The sequence below is a fragment of the Dreissena polymorpha genome, chromosome 5, assembly GCF_020536995.1.
Source record: "Dreissena polymorpha isolate Duluth1 chromosome 5, UMN_Dpol_1.0, whole genome shotgun sequence".
Lineage (NCBI taxonomy): Eukaryota > Metazoa > Mollusca > Bivalvia > Myida > Dreissenidae > Dreissena > Dreissena polymorpha.
In genome coordinates this window covers 70,415,712-70,443,493 of record NC_068359.1, presented here as the reverse complement: position 1 = coordinate 70,443,493, position 27,782 = coordinate 70,415,712, and the positions used below count along the sequence as shown (strand labels likewise).

At 36.7% G+C, this 27,782-nt stretch overlaps 1 protein-coding gene across 8 annotated transcripts in view; it reads left to right on the top strand.

Moving 5' to 3' along the window:
- Positions 1-27,782, top strand: part of LOC127880896 (arginine-glutamic acid dipeptide repeats protein-like) — a 162,078-nt gene that overhangs the window by 104,644 nt on the left and 29,652 nt on the right. For all 8 annotated transcript variants that reach the window (XM_052428373.1, XM_052428372.1, XM_052428374.1 and 5 more), the window contains 6 exons: positions 539-619; positions 19,041-19,176; positions 19,323-19,406; positions 24,430-24,620; positions 25,958-26,110; positions 27,438-27,521. In XM_052428373.1, the coding sequence (XP_052284333.1) occupies positions 539-619; positions 19,041-19,176; positions 19,323-19,406; positions 24,430-24,620; positions 25,958-26,110; positions 27,438-27,521 (729 nt within the window). The remainder of the gene's footprint in view (positions 1-538; positions 620-19,040; positions 19,177-19,322; positions 19,407-24,429; positions 24,621-25,957; positions 26,111-27,437; positions 27,522-27,782) is intronic.

The window sequence follows — 27,782 nt, the reverse complement described above, 5'->3', positions numbered from 1 at the left end:
AATTAAACCTTCAAACTTTTTTAAGAAGCATAGGTGTTACACAATTGATTGAAACATTATGCCATATTTCAATTGTCCGTCTGCTCTTTTATTTCATTTTTTGGTGATTTATTATTTTATATGACGACTGATTGTGCTCTTTGTTTATTGATTTTAAAATTCAATTACAGCTCTAAAGTATTCCTCATCCCAAAAACATCTAAAGCCTCAATTTATACAAAGTACCTGTCCTTGGGTGAACATAACACCCAAATACTGTATGTTACAGTATTTCAGTACATTTTAGAGTTGTCTTGATACGTCACAATGCCCCAGTCCATGCCTTGCAGATCATTTGTCTTTGTAAACATCATACAAACTGGATGTTATTGCCAGAAAAAATCGCAAAATAAATTCTGCATGTTAATAGCAAACTGTCAATTATAATACCCAGGAGTCAGCTGAATACTTGTGTTAGCGTGTTATCAAGTAGACCTTGGAGGAAAATAATATTGAGTTTTGCATGATAAATTATTCATTGTCACTGTTTCCATTTCAGAAACGCTTTGTTAAAGGTCTCCGAGTATATGGGAAAAATTTCTTCAAGATCAGAAAGGAGCTGCTACCAACAAAGGAGACTGTGAGTTTTTTTAGTGCTCTCCCTTTTCTGTTTCACATTCAGTGCTCTCCCTTTGCTGCATCATATTCAGTGCTCTCCCTTTGCTGCATCATATTCAGTGCTCTCCCTGTGCTGCATATTATTCAGTGCTCTCCCTTTAATGCATCACAATCAGTATTCTCCCTTCGCTGCATCACATTCAGTGCTGTTCTTTTGCTTCACCACATTAAGCGCTCTTCCTTTGCTGGACCGCCTTAAGTGCTTTCCCTTTGCTACACCAAATTAAGTGCTCTCCCTTTGCTGCATCACATTTAGTGGTCTCCCTTTGCTTCATCACATTCAGTTCTCTCCCTGTGCAGCACCACGCTCTCCCTTTTCAGCACAAAATCCAGTGCTTTCCCTTTGTGGCATCACATGCAGTTCTCTCCCTTTGCTGCACCACATTCAGTGTTTTCCCTTTCCTGCATCACATTCAGTGCCCTCCTTTTGCTGAACCACATAAGCGCTCTTCCTTTGCTGAACCACATAATCACTCTCCCTTTGCTGACCTCTATAGTTGTGTCCCTTGGTATAGGCAATTTAGTGCTCCCACTTGTTGAACCCCTGCAGTTCAAAGTCTTCCTTAAGTTGGTTCTATGAGCGATTCTAATTTTCTAGCCGTATGTATTATACAGTAATCTGGGAGTCTACTTCAACACCAAAATTGCTATGATAAAAAATACTGAATCTGTTTTATCGCCTGTAAAGCGTGGTTTATTTTCCAGCGCGGTACAGAACCATTGGTAAAGACTCAACTTTGCTATTAAACCTGTTTTAAGCTGGTAATAAAACCTCTGACAGGCAATTTGATACAGAGTTTAATTTATATTTACTGCTTCATTTAAAAGCTACTAATTTCACAAACAGGCCCGGTGTAAATGGTTTGAATGTGTGGCAGTGATTTTGAAGGGGGGGGGGGGGGGGGGGGTTAGTTGGGTGTTTGATGTGAGGGAAGTTGTTTGTTTGAAGATCACTAAGAGTGATTGTTTGTGCTAGGGTAGGGTTGTGGATTCCCCTATGGTCTGGGTATGCTTTATGTCACGGTGTGATAATTACTGAGGGGTTATGTGTATGATTTGAGCCTAATTATTAGGAAGTGAGAACAAAGGGTGTTAATAAGAAAACTAAATTGGGGATGAATTTTTGTGTTGAAGTTTTTGAGTCTTCAAAGACCCAAGGGTGTTGTGTTTGATGGTTAGATAGGAAAGAATAGGTAGATTGGGTTTTTAAATTAAACAATTCAGTTTAAATCAATTGCTCTGAATGATGAATTGTTGTAAGGAAAATATAGCTCAATATGAAAATAGGACTTCAAATGATGTGATTATGGAATGTTCGTCAGTATGGTTATTTTATTAGAAGAGCTATTTCACTGAAAATAAGGTATTAATTTTAGATTGCATAAAGCCTGGAGCATGTTGCTAACCAATTAATATAAATGGGAAGACAATCCAATTTTATGGTCAGCATTCAAATTTCAATCATAGAATACAGAATGGCAGTCTTGGTTTTGATGTGATTTTATTACCTGCTCAGATTTATTTTCCAGAGTCTGTCAGCTTCTGGAGCATTTCAGAAAACTAATGGCTTTTCAGGAGCTATTTTATATGAACTACATCATTACATCTCTCAAAAAGCTGTTGGCAATGGGTTAACAGATACCTCTCTCTATCTAAGCTATGAAAGGGTACTTGCAGAGGCATACAGCAATTTATAACTATTTACCAATTACACTCTGATAGTGCGTTTCTGATTCTATTTGGCAGAATCAACATTGGCATGGTATTTAAGATTATTTGTGAGCATAAATTGCAGTGATAATTTGATAGATTTTGATAACGCATTTTGTAGCCAAGCATAGGATTAAATTAAATGAAATTTTATATGCATCACTTGACATTAAATAACGCTGATCAATATAGTTTACTTGCTGACACGTCATGAAATTGTCAAGATCGGTAGAGATTTAAATTGAAGCCTCATAGGGTTCAACCAGAGCTGGTAGAAATTTGAAATCAGAGATGTGATTGCAGAATTGTTTTTGTTTTTTCAATCATGTGGTGCATGGGGTTATTTCTTGACACTTTTCTGAAGTGCACCATGTGTCATGCATGCGTCGCCGTCTGGATACAACGCTCGATGACACGACACCACTGGGCTGTCGTTTACCATTTCCTGTAGGCAATTTATCGGCTGCTAAACATTCGACCCTACTTGGTTTCATGATAAGATCTGGAGCAAAAACGATTAAACAATCAAGGGACTGTGACCAAGGTCTCCTATTTTCATCTCATTGGTGTTGGCTTTTTGTGTGACTGTTGCCAGTAGAGTGACCTCCCTTTGGTAGTAAAATGACCTACCTGTAGCGTGTGCAGTGTCAATTTAACGCTACAGCGAGTATATTACTGTTTACCACCTTCAGGCAGTTTTTAACTGTTTTTTTGTTAGCGTCTTAATGTAAGTGTCGTTTAATAAGAGGCTTTTAATTCGGAAAGGGTCAATATGTTTCAACATGGAAAAAAAGTGTCACGAAAGGATTTAATTAATTGCCAAAAAGTTGAGGAAAAAAAAACAAACAAATTGAGTGAACATTAAAATGTTTAATCCTGAGTATGTATTCTTTAGTGTGTGCAGATAAATGATCGAGAGCAATTTGCAATTTCATCTAGACAAATCTGTTATAAAATTGTACTTCTTATTATTGACAGATTAACATTTTAGAGCAGTCATTTAATGTCAGATCTATTATTTTCTTTCTTCAATCCACTCCCAAATGATAACTGATCTTGTATTCATAGCTTATACAATTGAGTCTGGTTTATTTGTTAAAGGGAATTAACTTTCAGATATTTCTCTAGATACTGTGTAAGGCTGACAGAGTTTCTTTTCTTGAATGTTTCATGAAAAGCATAGTGCCTACAGAATAAAGATGTTATCAAGAATCGTTAAAAATATCTTGGCATTTAAAACTTTTTTTTTAGAAGGCAGTCTGTATACACTCAATGACCACAATATTTATTGGTGTTGCAATCAAAACATCAGAATATTTAAAATTTGAAACATAGACTTATTTTAGTCCCTGAAATCCGAGATTGTCTATGAAACATTGCCTGCCTTTGAATTTTTGACATTTATATAACCAGCATTTATCTGATCCAGGGATTTTATTAAATAATATTTTCTATATGACCTCATGTTTTCCAGTGCTCTGCGTTCTGAACTAGTCGAAGATTCAGACTGTTATTGGTCTGCTGAACATTTCTGTATCAGTAACAATCGTTTCACACATAACGCTCTCAATTAATAATTTAGTTGCTTGTTTTTCATCTTTATGTTTGTATAGTTGCACTCAAAGAAAAAAACTCAAACCAAATAGAATAATTTTGCATTGTTTTTTTTTAGTCAACAGATCTATCATAGTTATATGGATCTATTATTCTATAAAGCAAAACATATTTCAAAAAGATAAAGTTTTAACTGATTAACAGGTCATTAAAAAAATAGGTGATGTTTTTACTACAGGGTAAACCTCATTTTGCTTAGAATTTACCAGTTATAATGATGAAAGGATATTTGAACATTGTTTCAACTTAATTATTTATGGGTACAAACTGAATCACATATACATTGCTGACATTGCAGATAATTATTCAGTATGCAGTTACACGTTTGGAACTCCCACGTTGCCTTATTCAGTCTAGACTGGTGGTTATTTCAGAGCCGTGCAACTGAAAAATGGGAAACTGAAACACAAAAACCAGTCCAAAATGTTGCCAAGTCCGACCCCAATCGTCTGAAATTTGTCAACATTTCTGATGGTTTTATGTGCCACCTAATTGGATATGCTTGTAATTTGTATAATGGGAAAGACTTGATTAGATTACTTGCCCATTCAGTGAGAGAGGGATTATAAAATTACTGCCATCTGTCAACATTTTATGTGTGTTGGCCTCCGGTGGTATATGGAAGTCTATGTGGTAAAGTCCATTCTTGGTAAAAGGTCTTGCATGCATGGAAGGGGTAAACAGAAGAAATTGAGTTAAATTAGTCTGGCACTGAATTTTTGGCATTGTTTTTTTTCTGAACACGAACAACATCATTGTTTTTTGTCACCATTTTGGAAATGGGGCTTGATCCCTTTGGATTAAGAAAATTTGCGGCGTATTTACTTAAATTTGGAAATTATTGTTGTTTTGTTAAAAAATGCTTAAAAAATTGAAAATAAAAGTGATTTCATTATTATATTAATTAAGGTTGACCTTATATAGCTGGATGGGAGATTAACAAGGGAATTTTTTGGCCATTTGGGAAAAATAAGTACTTTTATCCATTGGGAATGGGGCGGAATACAGGACCTTTTTTCAACACACTGAACATAGTACATAGACAAAATGGTGTTTAATGGTGTAGAGCAAAGTAGAATGAACTGCATTTTTTCCTTAGAATACTCCTAAAATGGCAATCTTGTGAAAAAACTTTGAATGGGGATCTTGACAATATTCTTTGAATGGGGATCTTGAGAATTCTCCTGGAATGAGGATCTTGAGAAATTGCCTGGAATGGGGATCTTGAGAATTCTCCTTGAATGTGGATTTGAGAATACGTCTAGGACGGGTATCTTAAGAATTTTCCTGGAATGGAGATCTTCAAAATACTCCTGGATGGGGATCTTGAGAATTCTCCTGGAATGGGGATCTTGAGAATTCACATTGATTGTGGATCATGAAAATAGTCCTGGAATAGGGATCTTGAGAATTCTCCTGGAATGGTGATCTTTAAGATAGAATGGAGATCTTGATAATACTCCTGGAATGAGGATCTTGAGAGTACGCCTGGAATGGGGATCTTGAGAGTACGCCTGGAATGGGGATCTTGAGAGTACGCCTGGAATGGGGATCTTGAGAGTACGCCTGGAATGGGGATCTTGAGAATATTCATGGAATCGGAATCATGAAAATGTTTCTGGAATGGGGATCTTGAGAATTCACTTAAAATGGAGATTTTGAGAACACTCCTGGAATGGGGATCTTGAGAGTACTTCTGCAATGGGGATCTTGAGAAGACTCCTGGAATGAGGGATTTTGAGAATTCTTTTAGTATAGGGACCTAAGTTGAGAGTACTCCTGTAATGGATATCTTAAGATTACTCCTGGAATGGGGATCTTGAATTCTCAAGGCATTGGGATCTTAAGGGGTTATTCTAGTATGGGGACCTTGAGAGTACTACTGTAATGGCATCTTGGGAATTCTCCTTGAATGGGTATCTTGGGAATTATCCTCTGATTGGGTTTTGAAAATACACCTACAGTGGGGATATTCAAATTGTAATAAAATCTTTCTTACTGATTAAGCTTTTAGTTTTGAATTTCCTTTAACAGAAGCAGCTGTAGATGGAATAAAAGAATTCATCAGAAAAACAAAACAAAAACAAAACATTTTAAATTGTTGTTACAGTATTGTTTTAATACCTAAAAAGAAATAAAGTAAATTGTGTTGTTTTGAAAATTAAGTTCAGATGCTTTAAAAATTTCATTTGATTCTCAATAAAACACATTCTATATCAAGGTTTATTGAAGTGAACTGAATCGTTAATTGTAAAATTATGAGGTTTTCTTAATAATATCATGTATTATAGATGTTATTCAGGTATACTTTGCAAACTGTTTAACTACCTTACGTCCATGCATCATTTACTAGGTTTTAATGCTATTACACTAATTTAAGAACTTTTTTGAGTGTATTTATGTGAACATAGCTCTTAGCCACATCAAATTTTAGATGTTTATATCATTGAGATGATGTTACTGGTAAGTATCATTATAAACCTGTAGCAACCTCAAGTTATTGCAAAAATTAAAAATGGTATAGGCCTGTGATTGCTAAAAAGACAAACTGTAGTAACGAATGAGGTAATTAAAAGCATCTTAAATTCATTGGTTTTTTTTCTACATCACTCATACAAGGCAGTAATTCCAATCTTGGCAGGAAATTAGCGTCTGCTCATGTATGAAAGTGAACAAGTGCTCGTAAATCGACAATTTGACACATGTCATTGTAAAACAATTTTATAAGTGAAATTCATTAAAATACACCAGTGTCAAGTAATTCATTTAATATGAGCCCACCAATGTTTTATAATTGATTATGATGGATATATATATAAACGCAACAAAGGCTATGTAATGATATTAAAACGAACAATTTCATTCAGTTGACATTTGTACAGTTGTTAAAGAAACACTCCAACGTTTAAGAAATACTCCCAACGCACCGTCCTCGTAATTTCTGTCCTTTTCTTCATTCTCACTGTCAACGCCTCTTAAATAGCAGTAGCAAATAATCCATTCAAATCCTCTCCCATACCCCCTCAATTGTACACCACTCCAGTCTGCAGTCTAGAATACTGCTGGATTATTTCACTGGGCTAGAGAGAGCGGCCATCTTGGTTATATTTAGAAGCAGAGACAAGGAGTGTGTTTAAGCCTTCTAAAGTGCGAAAAACGGGCTGTTTTCCTGTGTTAACTCGTGTTTTACTTACCAAATCTGTTGGACAATGATGCTGTGTTGACAGTGGGTGACTTTGGAGGTGATTTAAGCTCCTTAGATTGGAATTCTGAGGTGAAATACACTTTCTTATATTGGTAATTGTAAATAAACTACATTTATTACTGTATTGAAAATGGATTTGGACCATATTAACGGAAATATGTTGTTAACTTCAAGAGCTTTCATCAACTAACAAACATAATAATTTTAAGATTCGATGTCTGGTAAGATTTGTGAGAAATAAGTTGTAAATAGCTGCTTATTTTAATGAGTTAATATGATTTACATTGTTGTTGTACAAGACTTACTTCCCTTGGCCTGTTAACTGCAAGCGACCTGCTGTTATAAAAGAGGATTTGATTCTCTCAGTTCACCGTGGGCTGTGAAAAATCATGTGACGGATGTCTCATTATTGAGTTCTTAATCATGGATGAAGATTATGTTGATGATGTACTAGTTACTTAATTGATTTATTTATTTTATTATTATTATGTATTATGATTATTACTGTTATTGATTTTTGGTGTAGATTAAATAATAATGTGCAAAATTGGCAATTAATAAAAAAAATGTTTATTTCATTTTAATTATTTGGATTTCAAAATATGATAATAATATTTTTTATTATAACAATTATCATTCTGATTACTTAAATAATAATAATAGTAGTAGTATTATAAGTATTTAAATATTTTCAATAATTAAACATAATAATTTTAATGGTTATAATACATGTAATATAAAAGCATTACTTAAATAATTATAATGCTCTGCCATTTGTGAGGAACAAACTTGTATGTTCACATCTCTCAACATTTCTTGCTCACTTGTGAAATGATAAGCATACAACATTCCGTTAGGTCTCTATAACTTTTGTATTGAATATTCTTTACTGATAACATAAAAATACAGAACCGTATTCAAGTTTTCATGGAATAAGGATATCATTTTGGATTATTTATCTCTTCTGTCTTTTGTGAAAATGTATTTTCATATGTAAACAAAATACACATGGACAGTTTTGAGATAAATTTCTCCAGCACTATCCAGTCTAAATATGTTGAGATTGTTTATGATTATTTGTTTTTTTCCCTCTGAAATAAATACTTTATAAATGGATTATGCAAACAAATGTAGAAAGTATCTAGTGATATGGTAGTTTTTTATGAACTTGAAAAGAAAATTGGGTGGAAATGCCAAAATGTACCAAGTACTCAGGTCAGTTTCTAAATATTTTACAAAATATGTTATTACTGTATTATAGTAAATGGTGGGGGAGGGGGGAGTATGCAGTAATGGAGATCAAAATTTACTCATTTCAATTTACTCTTACATAATAAGTTACATTTCCTCGTAAATAATTTTGGGGTTTATAGAAAAGAATTGAAGTGCAAACTGTTAGTGTTAGCTAATAAAATTTGCAGCTTCAGAAAATGGATAATCAATTTCTTAAATAAATTTACACAAGTTGTGGATGTAGACTGAATGTATTTCAATGATACAAGCTTCTATTTACATTATGTTTGAGTTATTGATTTAATACAGTACGCTATAATAAGGTTCTCTATTATATTGTACATTTACTGTGTGCACACAAACCAATTCCACCTTTGAAGTGTTTGAACTCGCTTGTAGAATAATATTGATTTTAATACAGGTTGATAAATATCATGGACATCTTGCACTATCCAAGTACAGTATAAACCAAAGTCTTGACTTGTTGTTAAATCCAAAATAAAATAAAAACTTATAAAATTTAACTCCTCCACTTCATAAAAATATTAACATTAAGTTCAAGTGCAGCGGTATGCTAAGACATACACAATACACCATTAAACGATCACAAGATATTTGGGGCAAACAACACTACTAGAAGGCAAACCCCCTCCCCCAAGGGGCAAACAATACCCCTTGAAGGCCAACCCCTCCCCCAGGGGCAAAAGATGCCACCCTCCAGGGCTTGTTGAAATCTGCTGTAAGGTCCGTGCATTATACAGAAAGAATCCAGGGTTCGGAAGCCTTTCACCATCATAATTGGTTTGTTTACAGTCACATTTCTATTCTGGCCACGCACGTTTAAGACTGTCTTTGCAAATGGCACCTGGTACTTGCAGTCACTTTGCTGAGGAATGCTTCAGTACTAAAACATAGCGGCATGACATTCTTTGCCTATGCAATTTCATGCTCGCATGTTGGCTAATAGAATCACAGTCTCTTAAATGATGGAGAGAAAATCATGGCTGTTTTTTCCCTTCACATTTGGCTATCCCTAGTTCAGATTTGCAATGAACAAGGAGCCATTTATCTGACTGGCTTACTTGATGAATGTCTGAATGCACACATCCCATCTTTTTTTAATACAATTATCTACCATTAATTCTCTATTATAACCATAATTTCATGACGCTTTTATGCCAATGCTTGCTAATGAATCTAAGGAGTGAGCTAGTAAAAAAGATATTGCCTTCCATGTAAGAATGTATAAATGGAGGAATGGCGAGTGTAAAATAACAATCAGCTCAGCATGAAGCAACATGCAATCTTTTGATGCAGCAATTCATAATATGATTTTGATTTGACTTTAGAGCTTTGTTAATAGGGAGTAACAATCTGCAGAGATTTGACGGGGAATTGTAATTACCTTCTTTTCTGTGCTAAAGACATTAACGTGAACGATGAAAGGCTTCTATGATAGATATGCAAGCGGCAGGTGCGGATAGATCGCTGACTGAGTGGGGAGACCTGACAGCGGGACTGCAGGAGTTGTTGTGTAACTAAAAATAGCAGCCAATGAGAATTGTTGTTTCATAATGAACTGATTTTTCCTTCATCTGAGCACAAAATATTCAAGGTGAGCGTTTGTGATTGCAATGTGTGTCGTGCATTGTCAACATTTGCTTTGTGAACAACCAAGAGTCCACACTTATGGCTCAATCCTCATGAAACTTTGTCTGAACATTTGTCCACATGATATCTTGGGCGATTTTGCAACTGGTTGATGTGGGGGTCAAAAACTTTGTCACTAGGTCAAATTTATAAAACTCTTGTGAACACTGTAAAGGTCAGATTTATTGCCCAATCTTCGTGGATTTTGGTCGGAAGATTATTCTCAATGAAATATCGGCGAAGTTTTTAACTGGGTCATATGGGCTGAAAAACTAATTCATATCGGTCAATTTAAATAAAAAGCTTGTATTACCCAATATTGATAAAACTTTGCCGAATATATGTTAAAATAAAAATTATGTATCGGGCAAGTTGTAAACTGCATCTTGTGGGTTCAAAATGTAGGTCACTAGGTCAAATAAGAATGAAGCGTTGGAACACTTTACTGGCCTCATTTATTGCCCAATCTTAATTAAACTTGGTCAACACATTTGTCTCAATACTATCTCAACCTATTTCAGAACTGAGTCACATGGTGTCAAATACTAGGTCATTAGGTCAAATCAAATAAAAAAGGCTTGTGAACACTAGAGGCAACAGTAATGTCCCATCTTCATGAAATTTTTTAGAAAAATGTGTCCCAATTATATCTGACCAGTGTTTGCAGCTGGTTGACACAAAGGGTCAAAACATAGGTCACTGGGTCAAATCAACAAAACATAGGTCACTGGGTCAAATCAACCAAACAAGCATGGTATGAATATGTGTCGTAATGATACCTCTTAGAAGTTTAAACCTTTTGGGTTAACCCTTTGCATGCTGGGTAATTTGTCTTCTGCTAAAATGTCGTCTGCTGAATTTCTAAAATTAGCATTTTCTTCGATTTTTTTCAAAGAATACTATCAGAATAGCAAACAGTTTGGATCCTGATGAGACGCCACGTTCTGTGGCGTCTCATCTGGATCCAAACTGTTTGCAAAGGCCTTTAAAATTCGGCTCCAGCGCTTTAAGGGTTAAAACTAGGTCATTTAGTCAAATAAAAGGAAGAGCTTGTGAACTGTTTCAAGGCCGCATTAATATCCCAATCTTAATGCTACGTGGTGAGAATATTTTCCCTTTGAAATGTCAGATGAGTTAAAAAATCGGTCTTTGGCATGAACAACTTTGCTATTGAAATAAAGAAAAACCTGTGAAAACACTAGTCATGTGTGTGGGCAATCTTATTGAAACTTGCTGGGAAGATTTGTTGCTCTGATTTCTGAGACCATAAAGATATGGTTACCGTCCATGGTAAAATATGGTTGCCATGAGACAGCACAGATTTCCTTATGTGGCTTAATTAAAACCTTTTGGAACACCCAAGAAATTTAATTTGTGCACACTTGTGGGGAAACTTGCTCAGAACATTAAACATAACTGGCACATACCTGAGCTTATTTTGATATTATCATTGGTTGTTTGAATAATGGCTACAATGTGTTTGGGCAGGTTCTGTTACTGTGTGAACAGTTGGTTTAAACCTATTAATTAAGCGCGCTTGCATTTTAAGCCGTAGACTTATGTAAAACGCTCTATAGTCCATTTCCTGGGACAAAGAACCAGAATTTGATGTCTATGGGGAAATCTAAAGAACACTGCCCGAATGGGGATCGATTCTGTGATCTCCCGGTCACTAGGGGCACACCATATCCACCAAGTCTCTGCGTCCTCATTTCAACAGTTACACTCATGGTTAGCACTTTAGGGCCTTTTCCCCTCTTGTTTGGTATATCATATGAAAGAAATTCATTGTGTGACTATAAATGTCTTGGGTCTTCGTGTTGAGTATTGTATAGGCATACTTTGTATTACTGCTTGGGGTGTCAAAGTTCTTGAGGTATAATTTGTCTTGTTTAAAAAAAAAACAGAAAATGGTAATTAACATGTTAAATTATTTTCCCCAATTTTCAAATAAAGGCATATTTTAAACATCACTTTGGAATTGTGTATGTTTTTGTTATAGTATTATATATTATAGCTTTAAATATTGGATAGTAAAAATGGTTTATACCTTTCAAATATGTAAGTAAGTGTCTTAAATTATAGATATGTCTTGTATTAAAAAAACACCATACTCTATCATAGTATGACATTGATAATTGGGTTGTTATCCCTTTCAGTGCGGGAACCCAATTTTGAAGGCCTTTGCAAACAGTTTGGATCCAGATGGGACGCCACAGAACCAAACTGTTTGCTATTCTGATAATATTCTTTGAAAAAAATCGAAGAAAATGCTAATTTTAGAAATTCAGCAGACAACATTTTAGCAGACGACAAATTTCCCAGCATGCAAAGGGTTATAAGATTATCTTGTTTTTGTTTGAAGCAAAAGGAAAAGATAACTATTATGTTTAAATATAGTTCTGCATAAAATAACCTTTTTGTCATGGAAAGCTTCACAAATACCCCTCCCTCTTCGCAACTCTAAGCAAACATACTAAATGGGTATTTATGATTATACGATTTGACAAGTGTCAATTTGCAGCCAAACAGAACTCCCTTGATATCTCTAAATTTGCTAGCAAACTATTCAAACTATTGCAGTAGCAATGTAGACATGCACATTTCCACTGAATACATGGGGAAATAATTGCTTTTTTTGTACATAATTATAGTTCTTTCTATTGGCTATAAAAGCAGACAAGGGACAGACGGTTTACAGACTGTTTGGAACAGAAATGAGAATTCATAACACAGACTTTTGAGACAGTATCCATCAATTTGCTATATTATGTTTCAAAGGAAATGCAATGTTTATATCTCCATCTATCACACAAAAAGTCCAAACATACTCTCACTCAGTGTCGGATCTGTGTACCATGCCACTTTCTTATGGTAACAAGAAAAATACTCCCAAAGGCGAACATATTTTGGATATGAAGGGTATTATGTCATTGTCATTCAGTGATTTGGTTTATATGCATTAATGCAACTATATCCATCATTTTAAATTTATGATGCTTTTATGGTAATGGTATCAGAGGTTAATGACACTACTATTAAATATATATATATATAATATATATATTATAAGTAAAAATATATTTTTTGCACAGTTATGTTTGTTTTGCTGTCTGTAAGCCTAAGAACAAAATGTTATTAACTTTTATCTGCACTACTTTGATTGACTGTATGGCTGGCTGAACTTGAAGTTGTACTATTGACTAACCATGTGGGAATATACCACAGTCTCATGCTTCACTTTGTGCCATTTTGTTGGGACACAAATTTGAAGACCTTTTGCGCTTTCTTCCAATGTTCATTTTATTGTTAGCACTAACATATTTTTCACAAACATTTGGCGAAGAAATCTTAAATGTGTACTTTGTATGAAAAAAAAAGGCGCTATTAAAATCAACATCAAAATTTCAATTGCTCAAACAGGTGTAGCTGATGGGCATTTAATTGTGTAATTTATACAGCACCGCCGCTGTGGAAGAGTACAGTGTATTAAATTTGCAGCATGATGAATATTTGAGCATTACCATTTGTTGTATATCAGTGGATCATGCAGGCTTGTAGTTGCTCCAGGTGTCATTTATTTCCAAATAGCTTCCTCTTTCTCTGCAGTTATCCATTATCCTCACAAAGCATTATAAGCAGGGATCATATTTTTTTCGGTTTTGTCGGTCCTAGCCCGAGATAGCAACTCGATATATGGTATGCATGCGTATCTCATGGAGCTTCACATTTTAAGTGGTGAAAGGTCAAGGTCATCCTTCAAGGCAAAGGTCAAGTTTTGCACAATTGAAGATAGCAACTTGATATTTGGCATGCATGCATATCTCATGGAGCTGCACAAGTGGTGAAAGGTAAAGGTCTTCAAGGTCAAAGGTCAAATTTTGCAATATTGAAGATAACAACTTGATATTTGGCATGCATGTGTATCTCATTGAGCTGCACATATTGAGTGGTGAAAGGTCAAGGTCATCCTTCAAGGTCAAAGGTCAAGGTAGATTTTTGCAATATTGAAGATAGCAACTTGATATTTTGCATGTATGCGTATCTCATGGAGCTGATCATTTTGAGTGGTGAAAGGTCAAGGTCATCCTTCAAGATCAAAGGTCAAGGTCAAAGGTCAAATTTTGCAATATTGAAGATAGCAACTTGATATTTGGCATGCTTGCATATCTCATGAAGCAGCACATTTTAAGTGGTGAACGGTCAAGGTCATCCTTCAAAGGTCAAGGTCAAAGATCATATTTTGCAATATTGAAGATACAAACTTGATATTTTGCATGCATGCGTAGCTCATGGAGCTACACATTTTGAGTGGTGAAAGGTCAAGGTCATCCTTCAAGGTCAAAGGTCAAATATATGGCTTCAAAGCGGCGCAATTGGGGGCATTGTGCTTCACGAACACAGCTCGTGTTTATATATAGAAGTTAGTGTCTAATGATCATTATATCTAAATAAATTTTATTTCAATTGCATCTAACAAAGTATATAACTATAAATATTATAAAGAGTTGTAATGAATAAGTTTTTGTTAAATCAGTGGATTGTTTGAGCAACACAATTCCCATCCTCAAAATTGCCTTTTTTCTTAAAATGGCTAGGAAGAGGCGTGGTTCAAACGCCTTAATGAAATATGTTTACAGGTACAAGCATGATTTCTTAGAAAGGAACAATGTTTCTTAAAAATAAAAGTGCACTTAAGCAGCTTGATTGAACTTAATAGAAATGGCCTGGTTTTCAGTTGCTAAGTCCGAAGATAAATTGTTGCCATGTGCTCCACCCTGGTCCTGTTTTGATCGACCCCACACCCATATGTGGCTGGTTCATTCTCGAATGTTGATCTCTTTAAATAACATTATTAAATTTAATAAAAGGTGTTTTGGTTAATCGGTGTGCCATCAATATATTATATTTTTTCGGGAGATAACCTTCCTGATTTGGTTGGCTTATGAGAACTATAAATGATTCAAGGTCGTGGTCACGTAAAGTTAGCACAACAGGGTTTTTTATCTGATTTTGGGGAAAGGGCCTGGCCTTTTTTGAGGGGAAAAACAATTGCGCGAAATGCCGGATTTGGGGGAAAAAAATCACGCGAAACGCCAGATTTGGGGGAAAATAAGGAAGGTCTTAAATAATCAATATAACATATTTTGCTGTTTTTAAAACATATTCAAGGCGACAGATAATTTAATTATGCAATATGTTATCTTTTCCACACTGGATCAGGTTAAGTTATGTATTTAAAGTAAAAAAAAAATAAATAAAAAATTACCTGCTCAGGGTGAAAAAAAAATCCGAGGGGAAAGGGCTGTTTTTCGGCGGGAAAAAAAAGCCCTGCACAAGCCAAGCCCCCCCCCCCCCCCCCCCCCCCTCAGATTAGTCTGTGCAGGCAATCAGGAGCGACACTTTCCACTTTATGGAATTTTCGGTTTTTAGGAAGTCTCTTCTTGTTTTGCAGAAAGGCTTGTCCCTGATTAGCCTGTGCAGACTACTAATCTGAGAGGATACTTGTCCCTGATTAGCCTGTGCAGACTACTAATCTGAGAGGATACTTGTCCCTGATTAGCCTGTGCAGACTACTAATCTGAGAGGATACTTGTCCCTGATTAGCCTGTGCAGACTACTAATCTGAGAGGATACTTGTCCCTGATTAGCCTGTGCAGACTACTAATCTGAGAGGATACTTGTCCCTGATTAGCCTGTGCAGACTACTAATCTAAGAGGATACTTGTCCCTGATTAGCCTGTGCAGACTTCTAATCTGAGAGGATACTTGTCCCTGATTAGCCTGTGCAGACTACTAATCTGAGAGGATACTTGTCCCTGATTAGCCTGTGCAGACTACTAATCTGAGAGGATACTTGTCCCTGATTAGCCTGTGCAGACTACTAATCTGAGAGGATACTTGTCCCTGATTAGCCTGTGCAGACTACTAATCTGAGAGGATACTTGTCCCTGATTAGCCTGTGCAGACTACTAATCTGAGAGGATACTTGTCCCTGATTAGCCTGTGCAGACTACTAATCTGAGAGGATACTTGTCCCTGATTAGCCTGTGCAGACTACTAATCTGAGAGGATACTTGATGCATATTAATAATTCATGCATGCTTAGTTCACCTGCTTTTTTAGTTCACCTGAGCACAACGTGCTCATGGTGAGCTTTTGTGATCGCTTTTTGTCCGTCGTCCATTGTGCGTTGTGCGGCGTCAACATTTGCCTTGTTAACTCTCTAGAGGCCACATTTATTGTCCAATCTTCATGAAATTTGGTCAGAAGATTGGTTCCAATATTATCTTGACTGAGTTCGAAAATGGTTACGTTTGCTTGAAAAACATGGCTGCCAAGGGGCGGGGCATTTTTCCTTATATGGCTATATATGGCTATAGTAAAATCTTGTTAACACTCCAGAGGCCACATTTATTGTCTGATCTTCATAAAACTTGGTCAGAATATTCATCCCAATTATATCTCGGACGAGTTCGAAAATGATGCCAGTTGGTTAAAAAACATGGCCACCAGGGGGCGGGGCATTTTTCCTTATATGGCTATAGTAAAACCTTGTTAACACTCTAGAGGCCACATTTATTTTCCAATCTTAATGAAACTTGCTCAGAAGATTTGTCCTACTGATATCTTGGATGAGTTCAAAAATGGTAACCTTTGCTTGAAAAACATGGCCACCAGGGGGCGGGGAATTTTTCCTTATATGGCTATATATGGCTATAGTAAAATCTTGTTAACACTCTAGAGGCCACATTTATTGTCCAATCCTAATGAAACTTGGTCAACAGATTCATCCCAATAATATCTTGGACGAGTTCAAAAATGATGCCGGTTGGTTGAAAAAAATAGCGGGGCTATTTTCCTTATATGGCTATAGTAAAACCGTGTTAACACTCTAGAGGTCACATTTATTTCCTGATCATCATGAAACTTGGTCAGAAGATTTGTCCCAATTATATCTTGGATGAGTTCGAAAATGGTTTTGGTTGCTTCAAAAACATGGCCACAAGGGGCGGGGCATTTTTCCTTATATGGCTATATATGGCTATAGTAAAACCTTGTTAACACTCTAGAAGCCACATTTAGTGTCCAATCTTCATGAAATTTGATCAGAAGATTGGTCTCAATGATATCTTGGATGATTTTAAAAATGATTATGTTTGCTTGAAAAAAATGGCTTCCAAGGGGCCGGGCTTTTTTCCTTTTATGGCTGTAGTAAAATCTTGTAAACACTCTAGAGGCCACATTTACTGTCCGATCTTCATGAAACTTGGTCAGAAGATTCATCCCGATAATATCTTTGATGAGTTCAAAAATGATGCCGGTTGGTTGAAAAACATGGCTGCCAGGGGGCGGGGCATTTTTCCTTATATGGCTAATGTAAAACTTTGTTAACACTCTAGTTAAAGCAACTATTAAGTATTTGGCTTAAATGACTGCTAAGAATGCCAAGGGATGATTATGGAGGTATCATAAATTGTGTTAAATGACCAGACACATGTGGTATATGCAGGGTTTAGGTCCTTGGGTTTATGACACCCTGTTTTCTTAGTAATTGTCTTGACAGTATTCGATCATATAGAGATAATCAATTGGTGATGAACAAACGGTCAATTAAACACAAAGAGTGTCAAAATTGGTGTGGACAATTAAACAAAAACAATTACATTTATCAAGAGGATTTAATAATTCTGTAACAAGGTAAGTTTTTACAGACATATAGGTTCAAATCAGTTCGTGTTGATTAAATAAAATCAATCTATTTGTTGTTTGTTTTCGTCCTTATTAATTTTGTGTTCTTTCATTGAAATCAATTTATTCTGAAAGAATTTCAATTTCTGAGTATTGTGTTGTTCTTAAAAAGGGTCGCGAATATGTGTCAAGTAGAGATTATGGTAACCTTATCACGATGCGGTTCATCAAATGCAAACAATAGCAAAATGGCCGCATTGTTGACGGCAAAAATTTAAGCATGTACAAACGTGACGTCATTATTGGAATCCCCGAAACCTCGTATATATTGCTATAGTAAAATCTTGTTAACACTCTAGAGGCCACATTTATTGTCCGATCTTCATGAAAATTGGTCAGAAGATTCACCCCAATAATATCTTGGACAAGTTAAAAAATGGTTCCGGTTGGTGGAAAACATGGCCGCCAGGGGGCGGGGCATTTTTCCTTATATGGCTATAGTAAAACCTTGTTAACACTCCTATTAGAGGCCACATTTATTTACCGATCTTCATGAAACTTGGTGAGAAGATTTGTCCTAATGATATCTTGGATGAGTTTGAAAATGGTTTTGGTTGCTTAAAAAACATGGCCACCAGGGGGCGGGGCATTTTTCCTAATATGGTTATTAATCATGCTTTTGTAAAACCTTGTTAACACTCTAGAGGCCACATTTATTGTCTGATCATCATGAAACTTGGTCAGATGTTTTGTCCCAATAATATCTTGGATGAGTTTGAAAATGGTTCCGGTTGGTGGATAAACATGGCCGCCAAGGGGGCGTGGCATTTTTCCTTATATAGCTATAGTTAAACCTTGTTAACACTCTAGAAGCTGTATTTATTGTACGATCATCATGAAAATTTGTCAGAAGATTTGTCTTAATGATATTTTGGACAAGTTCAAAAATTGTTCGAAAAACATGGCCACCAGTTGGCCGGGCATTTTTTCTTATATGGACTTATGAACTTAATGAAACTTTGTCAGTATATTTGTTTAAATGATATCTTGGGTGTGTATGAAAATGGTTCTGGTCTCTTGAAAAACGTGGCTGCCAGGGTGTTCACTTGTCATGAAAGTTGGTAAGAACATTTTGTTCTAATGACATCTTTGGCTGCACAGAACAGGTCAGTTCCTTTGAATCTCAGGTGAGCGACTTTGGGCCTTTCAGGACCTCTTGTTGCTGACTGGTGTTGTTTTGTACCTCCCTTTCTGAGTGGTAAATTATTTTCACTTGCAGGGAGAGCTTGTTGAGTACTACTACTTCTGGAAGAAGACCCCTGCTGCCGCAGCAAACAGACCACACCGTCGCCATCGGAAACACGGCGTAAAGCGTGCTACAACACGCTCACAGCGACCAGCCAGCAGCGAATTCTGTGAGTGTTTTATTGATGTTCTCAATACAGAAGAGTTGGGTATGAAGCTTTGTGTCAGATAATTAAGTTAGAATTGGGAGTTAACATGTTATTAAATCTGAACAGTGATACAAGAGTTCATATATAAGTGTATGACATGCTTTCAGTGGACCTGAGTTCTGGTAGTGATTCTGAGTCTGAAGACAGTGACGGTGTCAGCCGCTACCGATGCCAGAACTGCCTTGATACTGGTGAGGAAACACTATAACCTTCATGCTTAATGCTGCAACCTTCATGTTTAAAGCTGAAACCTTTGTGTTTAAATCTGCAACCTTCATGTTTAAAGCTACAACCATCATGTTAAAAGCTGCAACCTTCATGCTTAAAGCTGCAACCTGTGTGCTTAAAGCTGCAACCTTCATGCTTCTTGCTCCTTACAAAGTATTCCTTCTTCTCTCTTGTAGGGTATTCCTCCTTTTTCCTTACAGGTTATTTCTTCTTGCTCCTAACAGGGCATTCCTCCTTTTCCCTTATGGGGTATTCCTTCTTCCTCCTTACAGGATATTCATTCTTGATCTTTACAGGATATTCCTTCTTGCTTCTTACAGGGCATTCCTTCTTCCTTCTTACATGGTATTCCTTCTTACATGGTATTCCTTCTGCCTCCTTACATGGTATTCCTTCTCCCTCCTTACATGGTATTCCATCTCCCTCCTTACATGGTATTCCTTCTCCCTCCTTAAATTTCTTCTTGCTCTTTACAGGATATTCCCTCTTGCTCTTTACAGGGCATTCCTTCTTGCTCTTTACAGGGCATTTCTTCTTGCTCTTTTCAGGGCATTCCTTCTTACATGGTATTCCTTCCCCCTCCTTACATACTATTCCTTCTCCCTCCTTACATGGTATTCCTTCTCCCTCCTTACATGGTATTTCTTCTTCCTTCTTACATGGTATTCCTTCTTCCTCCTTACATGGTATTCCTTCTCCCTCCTTACATATTATTCCTTCTCCCTCCTTACATTTCTTCTGGCTCTTTACAGGATATTCCTTCTTGCTCTTTACAGGGCATTCCTTCTTGCTCTTTACAAGCATTTCTTCTTGCTCTTTACAGGGCATTTCTTCTTCCTTCTTACATGGTATTCCTTCTCCCTTCTTACATGGTATTCCTTCTCCCTCCTTACATGGTATTTCTTCTTCCTTCTTACATGGTATTCCTTCTTCCTCCTTACATGGTATTCCTTCTCCCTCCTTACATGGTATTCCTTCTCCCTTCTTATATGGTATTCCTTCTCCCTCCTTTCATGGTATTCCTTCTCCCTTCTTATATGGTATTCCTTCTCCCTCCTTTCATGGTATTCCTTCTTTCTCCTAACATGGTATTCCTTCTTCCTCCTTACATGGTATTCCTTCTCCCTCCTTACATGGTATTTCTTCTTCTTACATGGTATTCCTTCTTCCTCCTTACATGGTATTCTTTCTTCCTCCTTACATGGTATTCCTTCTCCCTCCTTACATGGTATTCCTTCTCCCTCCTTACATGGTATTCCTTCTCCTTCCTTACATGGTATTCCTTCTTCCTCCTTACATGGTATTCCTTCTCCCTCCTTACATGGTATTCCTTCTCCCTCCTTACCTGGTATTCCTTCTCCCTCCTTATATGGTATTCCTTCTCCCTTCTTACATGGTATTTCTTCTTGCTGCTGACAGGGCATTCCTTCAGATCAGCGATTTTTTTCCTTCTTTATAAAGAACCAGAAAACAACACTTTCCGAATTAGAAAAAAACCTACACATTTCCCAATTGCTGTAAAAAAAAATCCCAAATAAAATGCAATATTTAGTTAGTTTCCATATGCAGCTCTATGGCTCCAACCTAAATAAATATAATATTGACAACTTGACAACATTTAGTTGTCAATTTTACTTTTAAAGTTTTTGGGAACGAAAAATCAAATACACCAATTTCCCAATATAAAGACTTCAAGACGTGAATTTTCCCAATTTCAGAGGTTTTCACGCAGAATTTTCCCAACTGGGCCGGTACCGGTACTTTTCCTTATTGGGCAAAAAATTCGCTGACTTCTTGCTCTTTACAGGATATTTCTTTTTCCTCCTTGCAGTATATTCTTTCTTTCTGCTTACAGGATATTACTTCTTCCTTCTTACAGGGTATTCTTCTTAGCCCTTTACAGGGTATTCTGTTTCCTCTTTTGGCAACCCAGACTAATAAATGTGTTGTTTGTTCTGACATGGATAGTTTGTGTCACAAATTGAACCCATTTGCTTTTTTAGAAGTACAGAAGGTATATCAGATACATGTTCTCAAACAAAACATATTTTAAGATCGCTAGGCGTAGTAGATATGGTGTCCGCCTTGCGATAGGGAGGTCAGGGGTTCTATCCCCACTGTGGGAGCGTTGTTTAGATCTCCCCAATAGACACCAAGGAAACGGAATCGAGAGCGTTTCATATAAGCTTAGGCTTGTTATGCAATTGAGCTTAATAAATAGGTTTAAAAAAACAACAACAACACAACTTCATATTTCCAGAGTGAAAAAAGCATTTTACTGTTAAAGATGTTGTGAAGGCTTAACAGGAAGCATTTTGTAAAAGAAACATGTAGTATTCAGCTGTTATAGGGTATGCAAGTAAATATTATTTGGTATTGTGGGATTTGTTGGCTGAACTAATAGCATACTGTGTTATGATTGGTTAACACCTTCATTTTTTCCCAATTTGATATTCATATGCAGGTATATGTAACATACCTCAATGACTGTGTCAGTAATTTAATAACAATTTATTCATATTTTACCTTGATTTCACACATCCGCTACTGAAAGCCAGTCTTTGTGCAGCATGCGACAGCTGCAGTCTGCACATTTATAATCCTCATAATTACGCCACTAGTTTGGGACGCAAGCAGTCTCATTTATCGGTTGCACAAACAGCTTCAATTTCTGTCAGTTATTCAAACCCCCCCCCCAACCACCAGTTCAGATTTATGGTTGACTGATTTCTTTCATCTGTTATCTGCCATTTCACGCTCTGCTTGGCTGAAACCACGTCTAATTCTGCAATATTTGTGTATAGCTTCCCTAAGAACTGTTCAATTCGTGCAAATTAATCGGGCATAAATGTTGATGGGCATTTCGTTATGGGGCAGACAAGAAGGTTGCTGTATTTGTAAGGGAAAATTTAGTGGGTAATGAATTTTCAATGAATGTGTGATTGCCTGGTGTGGTACAGTGGCGCATCGGTTTATTTCTTGTTGGGAGAATTCATCATCTCTGCCTTTCTGTTTTTCATGACAGCAGGTTTTGAAGCTATCCTGTGGTCAAACCAAAATTATAGTTGTGTGTGACCTGCGTGTACTGTGGGGCATTGGAATTGCTTGTGTCCAATAAATGGCCATAGCCTGGTCAGGGCAGTTTCATGCATCATTTGAATGATGAAAAGTCGATTATGATAATAAGGGTTTTCATCAGTAATCGATTTTACTGTGGTCTGGTTCCTGAATCACTAGATGAAGAGAATGAAATGGGAAAACTGTTTGTCTACATTTAAATAATTTTGCTTCCTGTTTTCATTTTGCTTTGCTATTAAATAACTAAAGAATCACGATTATTTAATGATCATTAGAATGTATAATGTTCTTGGATAGTATTATTCTTTTAATTGCATTAATTATTATTTTGGTTTGCATAACATTTTCTTGAAGGTACTGTAATTTATCCTTTACCACTTATATACGTATTTTCGCGCATTTGTAGTCCTTTAGAAAGTTAAATTTAATAAAAGACTTTTTACTAGATTCAAGTTGTAAAGGCTTCATCTCCAAACCTTAGATACTGATGAGCAGCAAACAGCATAAAACCTGAACAGACTGGCAGGCTGTTCTGGTTGTGTGGTGTTTGCAAAAGCCATTTTCACTTTGCTTATTTTGGGGAAAAGTGTTACAAAAAAAGTAATGTATTTTCATAGTCAACATGAAAAAAAACGTGATTTTTGACAATATTTTTAAGTTAAGTGTTATTTCAATCTAATCAAAAACATCAATTTGTATTTGTATTTTATATTCCCTTCCAAAGGCGTTTTCTGTCCGTCTGTCTGTCACACAATTTATTTTCGGCGAGGGATATCAATTCAACAAATTCGCTTGTTAAATTCTGAGATACTGCTTTAAATTCAAGTTGAGTGCTGTTAAGTACACGAAAAGTTTCCTGGAGAAGAATTACTGAAAATTTGACACAAGGTTGTCAGGACTGTCTGTTGATTGTATATGTGATCTCTCAGGGCTCTAGTTTTCCTCAGGGTTTGCCATTTCTTAGCGTATAGATTATCTGTCAAATAGTAGTTATCGTACTATACATTATGTTGGTTCAATGGGGAACGGAAAATGGAGACCGAGCATTCCCGCTTGGTAACTGATGAGAGTTAAATAAAGGAATTGCTTTCAGTTGGTTTTCTTCAGAATGAATTGTCATACTTTAAATGTTATGAGATGATTGTTTCGAAAGAATCAATGGAAAGTGTCAGTAAGTTGTTATTTCAGACCGCATAATGAAAGATGAGTTATGATGTAAATGAAAAAGTCACCAGTTTTTACTGAAGCATTGAAGACTTATTACCATATTTGTTGTTGATTGTATAATAGCTTCAGTTTGTTTTTTCCAATCATTGAATATACTCCTTCTGAAGTAGGTGAGTAGAAACATTAATATGTTTTCCATACACAAGTTAAAATTAACGATATTTCAAGGAAATATTGGCTACATGACATTATGGACATCCATGTTTTCTGTAGCACATTTTGATATGAATGGGGGGAGAGGGGGGGGGGGGCTTTTCTTTTAAATTACCACGTAGTGGTTCTACCCAGGAAACAAACTCAAGACTGTCTGATGATGATTTCCTGGACTAAAAAGTGTTGAGCTTAAAATGTGTAAAACAGTTAATGAAGCCCAGGCTTTCATCACCAAAAGTCGCATTCTATACAAAATAATTGAGCAAAGCCCTGTGAAAAGGGGGTTTAATGCATGTGCGTAAAGTGTCATCCCAGATTAGTCTGTGCAGTTTGCACAGGCTAATCAGGGACAACACATTCCGCTTTTATGACATTTTCTGTTGGGGGAAAGTGTCTTCCATGATTAGCCTGTGCGGACTGCACAGTCAAATCTGGGACGACACTTTACGCATATGCATTAAACCCCCTTTTCACAGAGCATGGCCCAATTATATTTGACTTTTGCATCACCAGTTTGTGTATTTCTAGTTTCCAAAGACTGGAGTCATGCTGGGAAGTCAAGCCCACGCCTGTGTTCCAAGTGCCGCATTTTCTTCAAGAAGTACGGTGTGGATCGCCCAGTGAACACCAGCGCAGACGACTCGCCCTACTTCACCCCGCTGAGAGATGGAGAGATCAACGGGTCACATAACATGCTGACGCGGCAGAACCGAAATTCCGTAAGCATGGATTGTGTGCGTTTTACTGCTATCTTCCATTTCGTATGAGTTTGAATTGTAACATGTTGAGAAGATATTCTTTAAGATTTTATTATGTGTGTTTTCAAATGTATTACAATTATAAGTATTTAATTAAAGGTAAAAGATAAGGTTGACATTGCAATAGTTAACACGTTTAATGGAATCTGATGGATTCCAGCTTTGCCATGGTTAATACCTTAAAATATTTTGTATATAAGCATGGATTATGCGCGGTCATGTAATTACATGCCTTCCATTTCGAACAAATCTAAATAATAACAAGCTAATGCAGTAGTCCAAGCTTTCATGATGTGTTTGTCCCTTAGGAGATTTTATGTACATCACATGCTAATTGTTCCATGGTTTGACAGGCATGTATTAACTCTTTCAGTGCGGGAACCGAATTTTGAAGGCCTTTGCAAACAGTTTGGATCCAGATGAGACGCCACAGAACGTGGCGTCTCATCAGGATCAAAACTGTTTGCTATTCTGATAGTATTCTTTGAAAAAAATCAAAGAAAATGCTAATTTTAGAAATTCAGCAGACGACATTTTAGCAGACTACAAATTTCCCAGCATGCAAAGGGTTAAATCATTTTGTAGTAGGCATTCAGTGATTAGTCTGCCAGGTTGTCTGTTGGCTGTTTTATCCATGGTCAAAATGGTCATTTTGCCCAAAATAACATTTTGTTTTACATCATTGCTGATGTAATTCCTCATTCCTTCAAAATTGTCATATTTGCATGGATAATATAACAACATCAACATGCCCACATAACCTTTCCTCAGTATGTCCTCGACATTATCCCACCTTCCGATTACTTGAGAAGGTCCAAATTCTTGTTCACCCGACAGTGACTCGTTTTATCTGACATCAATACAGCGTGCTGTCCATCTACATTTATTGTTAATTAAACTTCATTTTGGAGGCGCAGTTTGATAAATTCCATAGCCTAATTTCAATTACTGAACTTCGCTGAGAAAACCATTGAGCCTGGCCCTGAGAAAATGAGGCTATACGCATGTGGGTTAAGTGTCGTCCCAGATAAGCCTGTGCCGTTTGCACAGGCATATCTGGGACGAAAATTTCCTCTATTATGGTATTTTTTGGCAAAAGGAAGTCTCTTCTAAGCAAAAGTCCAGTTAAGGTGGAAAGTGTCGTCCCTGATTAGCCTGTGCAGTCTACACAAGCTAATCTGGGACGACACTTTTAGCACATGCATTATGACCCTTTTCCTTGTGTGCTGATCCATTTTCTTATTCTTCTCCCTCCTGCTTTACAAAGTGATTATTCTTCTCCTTCTCCTGCTTTACAGAGTGACTCCAAAGACAGCAAAAAGAAAGGTTCAAGCCCTGAGAACACAGACAGTCCGGTCAGTGAGTCTAAAAAGTCTGCGCCGCCCTCCTCTCCCTCCCTGCAGAGCGAGTCCAGCAACTGTAGCACGGACCGGGAGAAACACAAACGACAGGTAGGGGCACTGCTTGATTGATTGATAAAAAGAAGGTTGGAGCACTGCTTGATTGATTGATAAAAAGAAGGTTGGAGCACTGCTTGATTGTTTGATAAATAGAAGGTTGGAGCACTGCTTGATTGATTGATAAAAAGAAGGTTGGAGCACTGCTTGATTGATTGATAAAAAGAAGGTTGGAGCACTGCTTGATTGTTTGATAAATAGAAGGTTGGAGCACTGCTTGATTGATTGATAATTAGAAGGTTGGAGCACTGCTTGATTGATTGATAAATAGAAGGTTGGAGCATTGGTTGATCGATTGAGCCTTGTTGTGAGAAAATAGGGATTAATGCACACAAAAAGTGTCGTCCCATATTATCCTGTGCAGTCCGCAAAAGCTTATCAGGGATGAAACTTTCTGTGTAAACTGCCTTTTTGTTTTGAAGAGATTTACTTTACAAGAAAAATTCCATAGAAGCGGAAAGTGGCCCTGATTAGCCTGTGTAGACAGGACAGGCTGAACTGGGATGACACTATACACACATGCATTAAGCCCCATGTTCCCAAAGCATGGCTTATTTATTGATTAATAGAACAACGTGTGTTCATGCAATTTGTATTCTTCTATTGCATTAGGTATAAAAAGTTGCATTCTCTCAAGAAAGTTTTTGTCCAACATTTCAGTCTATTTATTTACACTGATATGACACCAGAATTGATTGTAAATAATGTATAAAGACATAAACAGTTAGATGATCATGGTGGTTGTAAAATAAGTTTAATTATATCTGGAGTAAAAATGCTGTCTTACACAAAGGGGCCATGATCTGAACCCTAAAATGAACCACATAAGGTTGCCATGGCGTTGTGGATATGGTGTCTGCCTGGCGTCTAAGAGATCATGGGTTTGCTACACATAGTAGAAGTGTTGTTAAGGTCTCCCCCAAAATATAAGTACTTGTTCTACCTAAGAAATCAAATAGAGAGTTTCAATAAGCCTTCAGGTTTGGATGCAATTAAGCTAAAATAAATAGGAGTCTTGTTCTGAGAAAACTGGGCTTAATGCATGTGCGTAAAGTGTCGTCCCAGATTAGCCTGTGCAGTCCGCACAGGCTAATCAGGGACAACACTTTCCGCTTTTATGACATTTTTTGTTTAAATGAAGTCTCTTCTTAGCAAAATTCCAATTAAGCCAGAAAGTGTTGTCCCTGATTACCCTGTGCAGACTGCACAGGCTAATCTGGGACGACACTTTACGCACATGCCTTATGCCCAGTTTTCTCAGAACGCTACATAAATAGGTTTAAATTAACTAAACACACACTTATTTGCTGCTCTTTTTTAGCCCTCCACCAGTCCAGAGAAGGACAAGAAGCGACGTCACACGGACTCTGACGGAGACGACACAGTCAACAAACGCACGAGATCAGTACGTTGGCTGGGAGAATTTCACTCCTCCAATTAACACTTTACCACTTAGATACATATTATCACACAATTGAAGTCCCTTAAAAAACTTAATTTAATAAATGTCCTTTCTTACTAGATTCAGACTGCGAGTTACACATGTACTCGCAGGCTGTTCTGGTTTTATGCTGTTTGCACATAGCCATTTTCACTTCCCTTCTAAGTGGGAACAGATTAATTATAAACCCTTTTTTGCTTGGAATGCAATATAACGCGTTTTGTA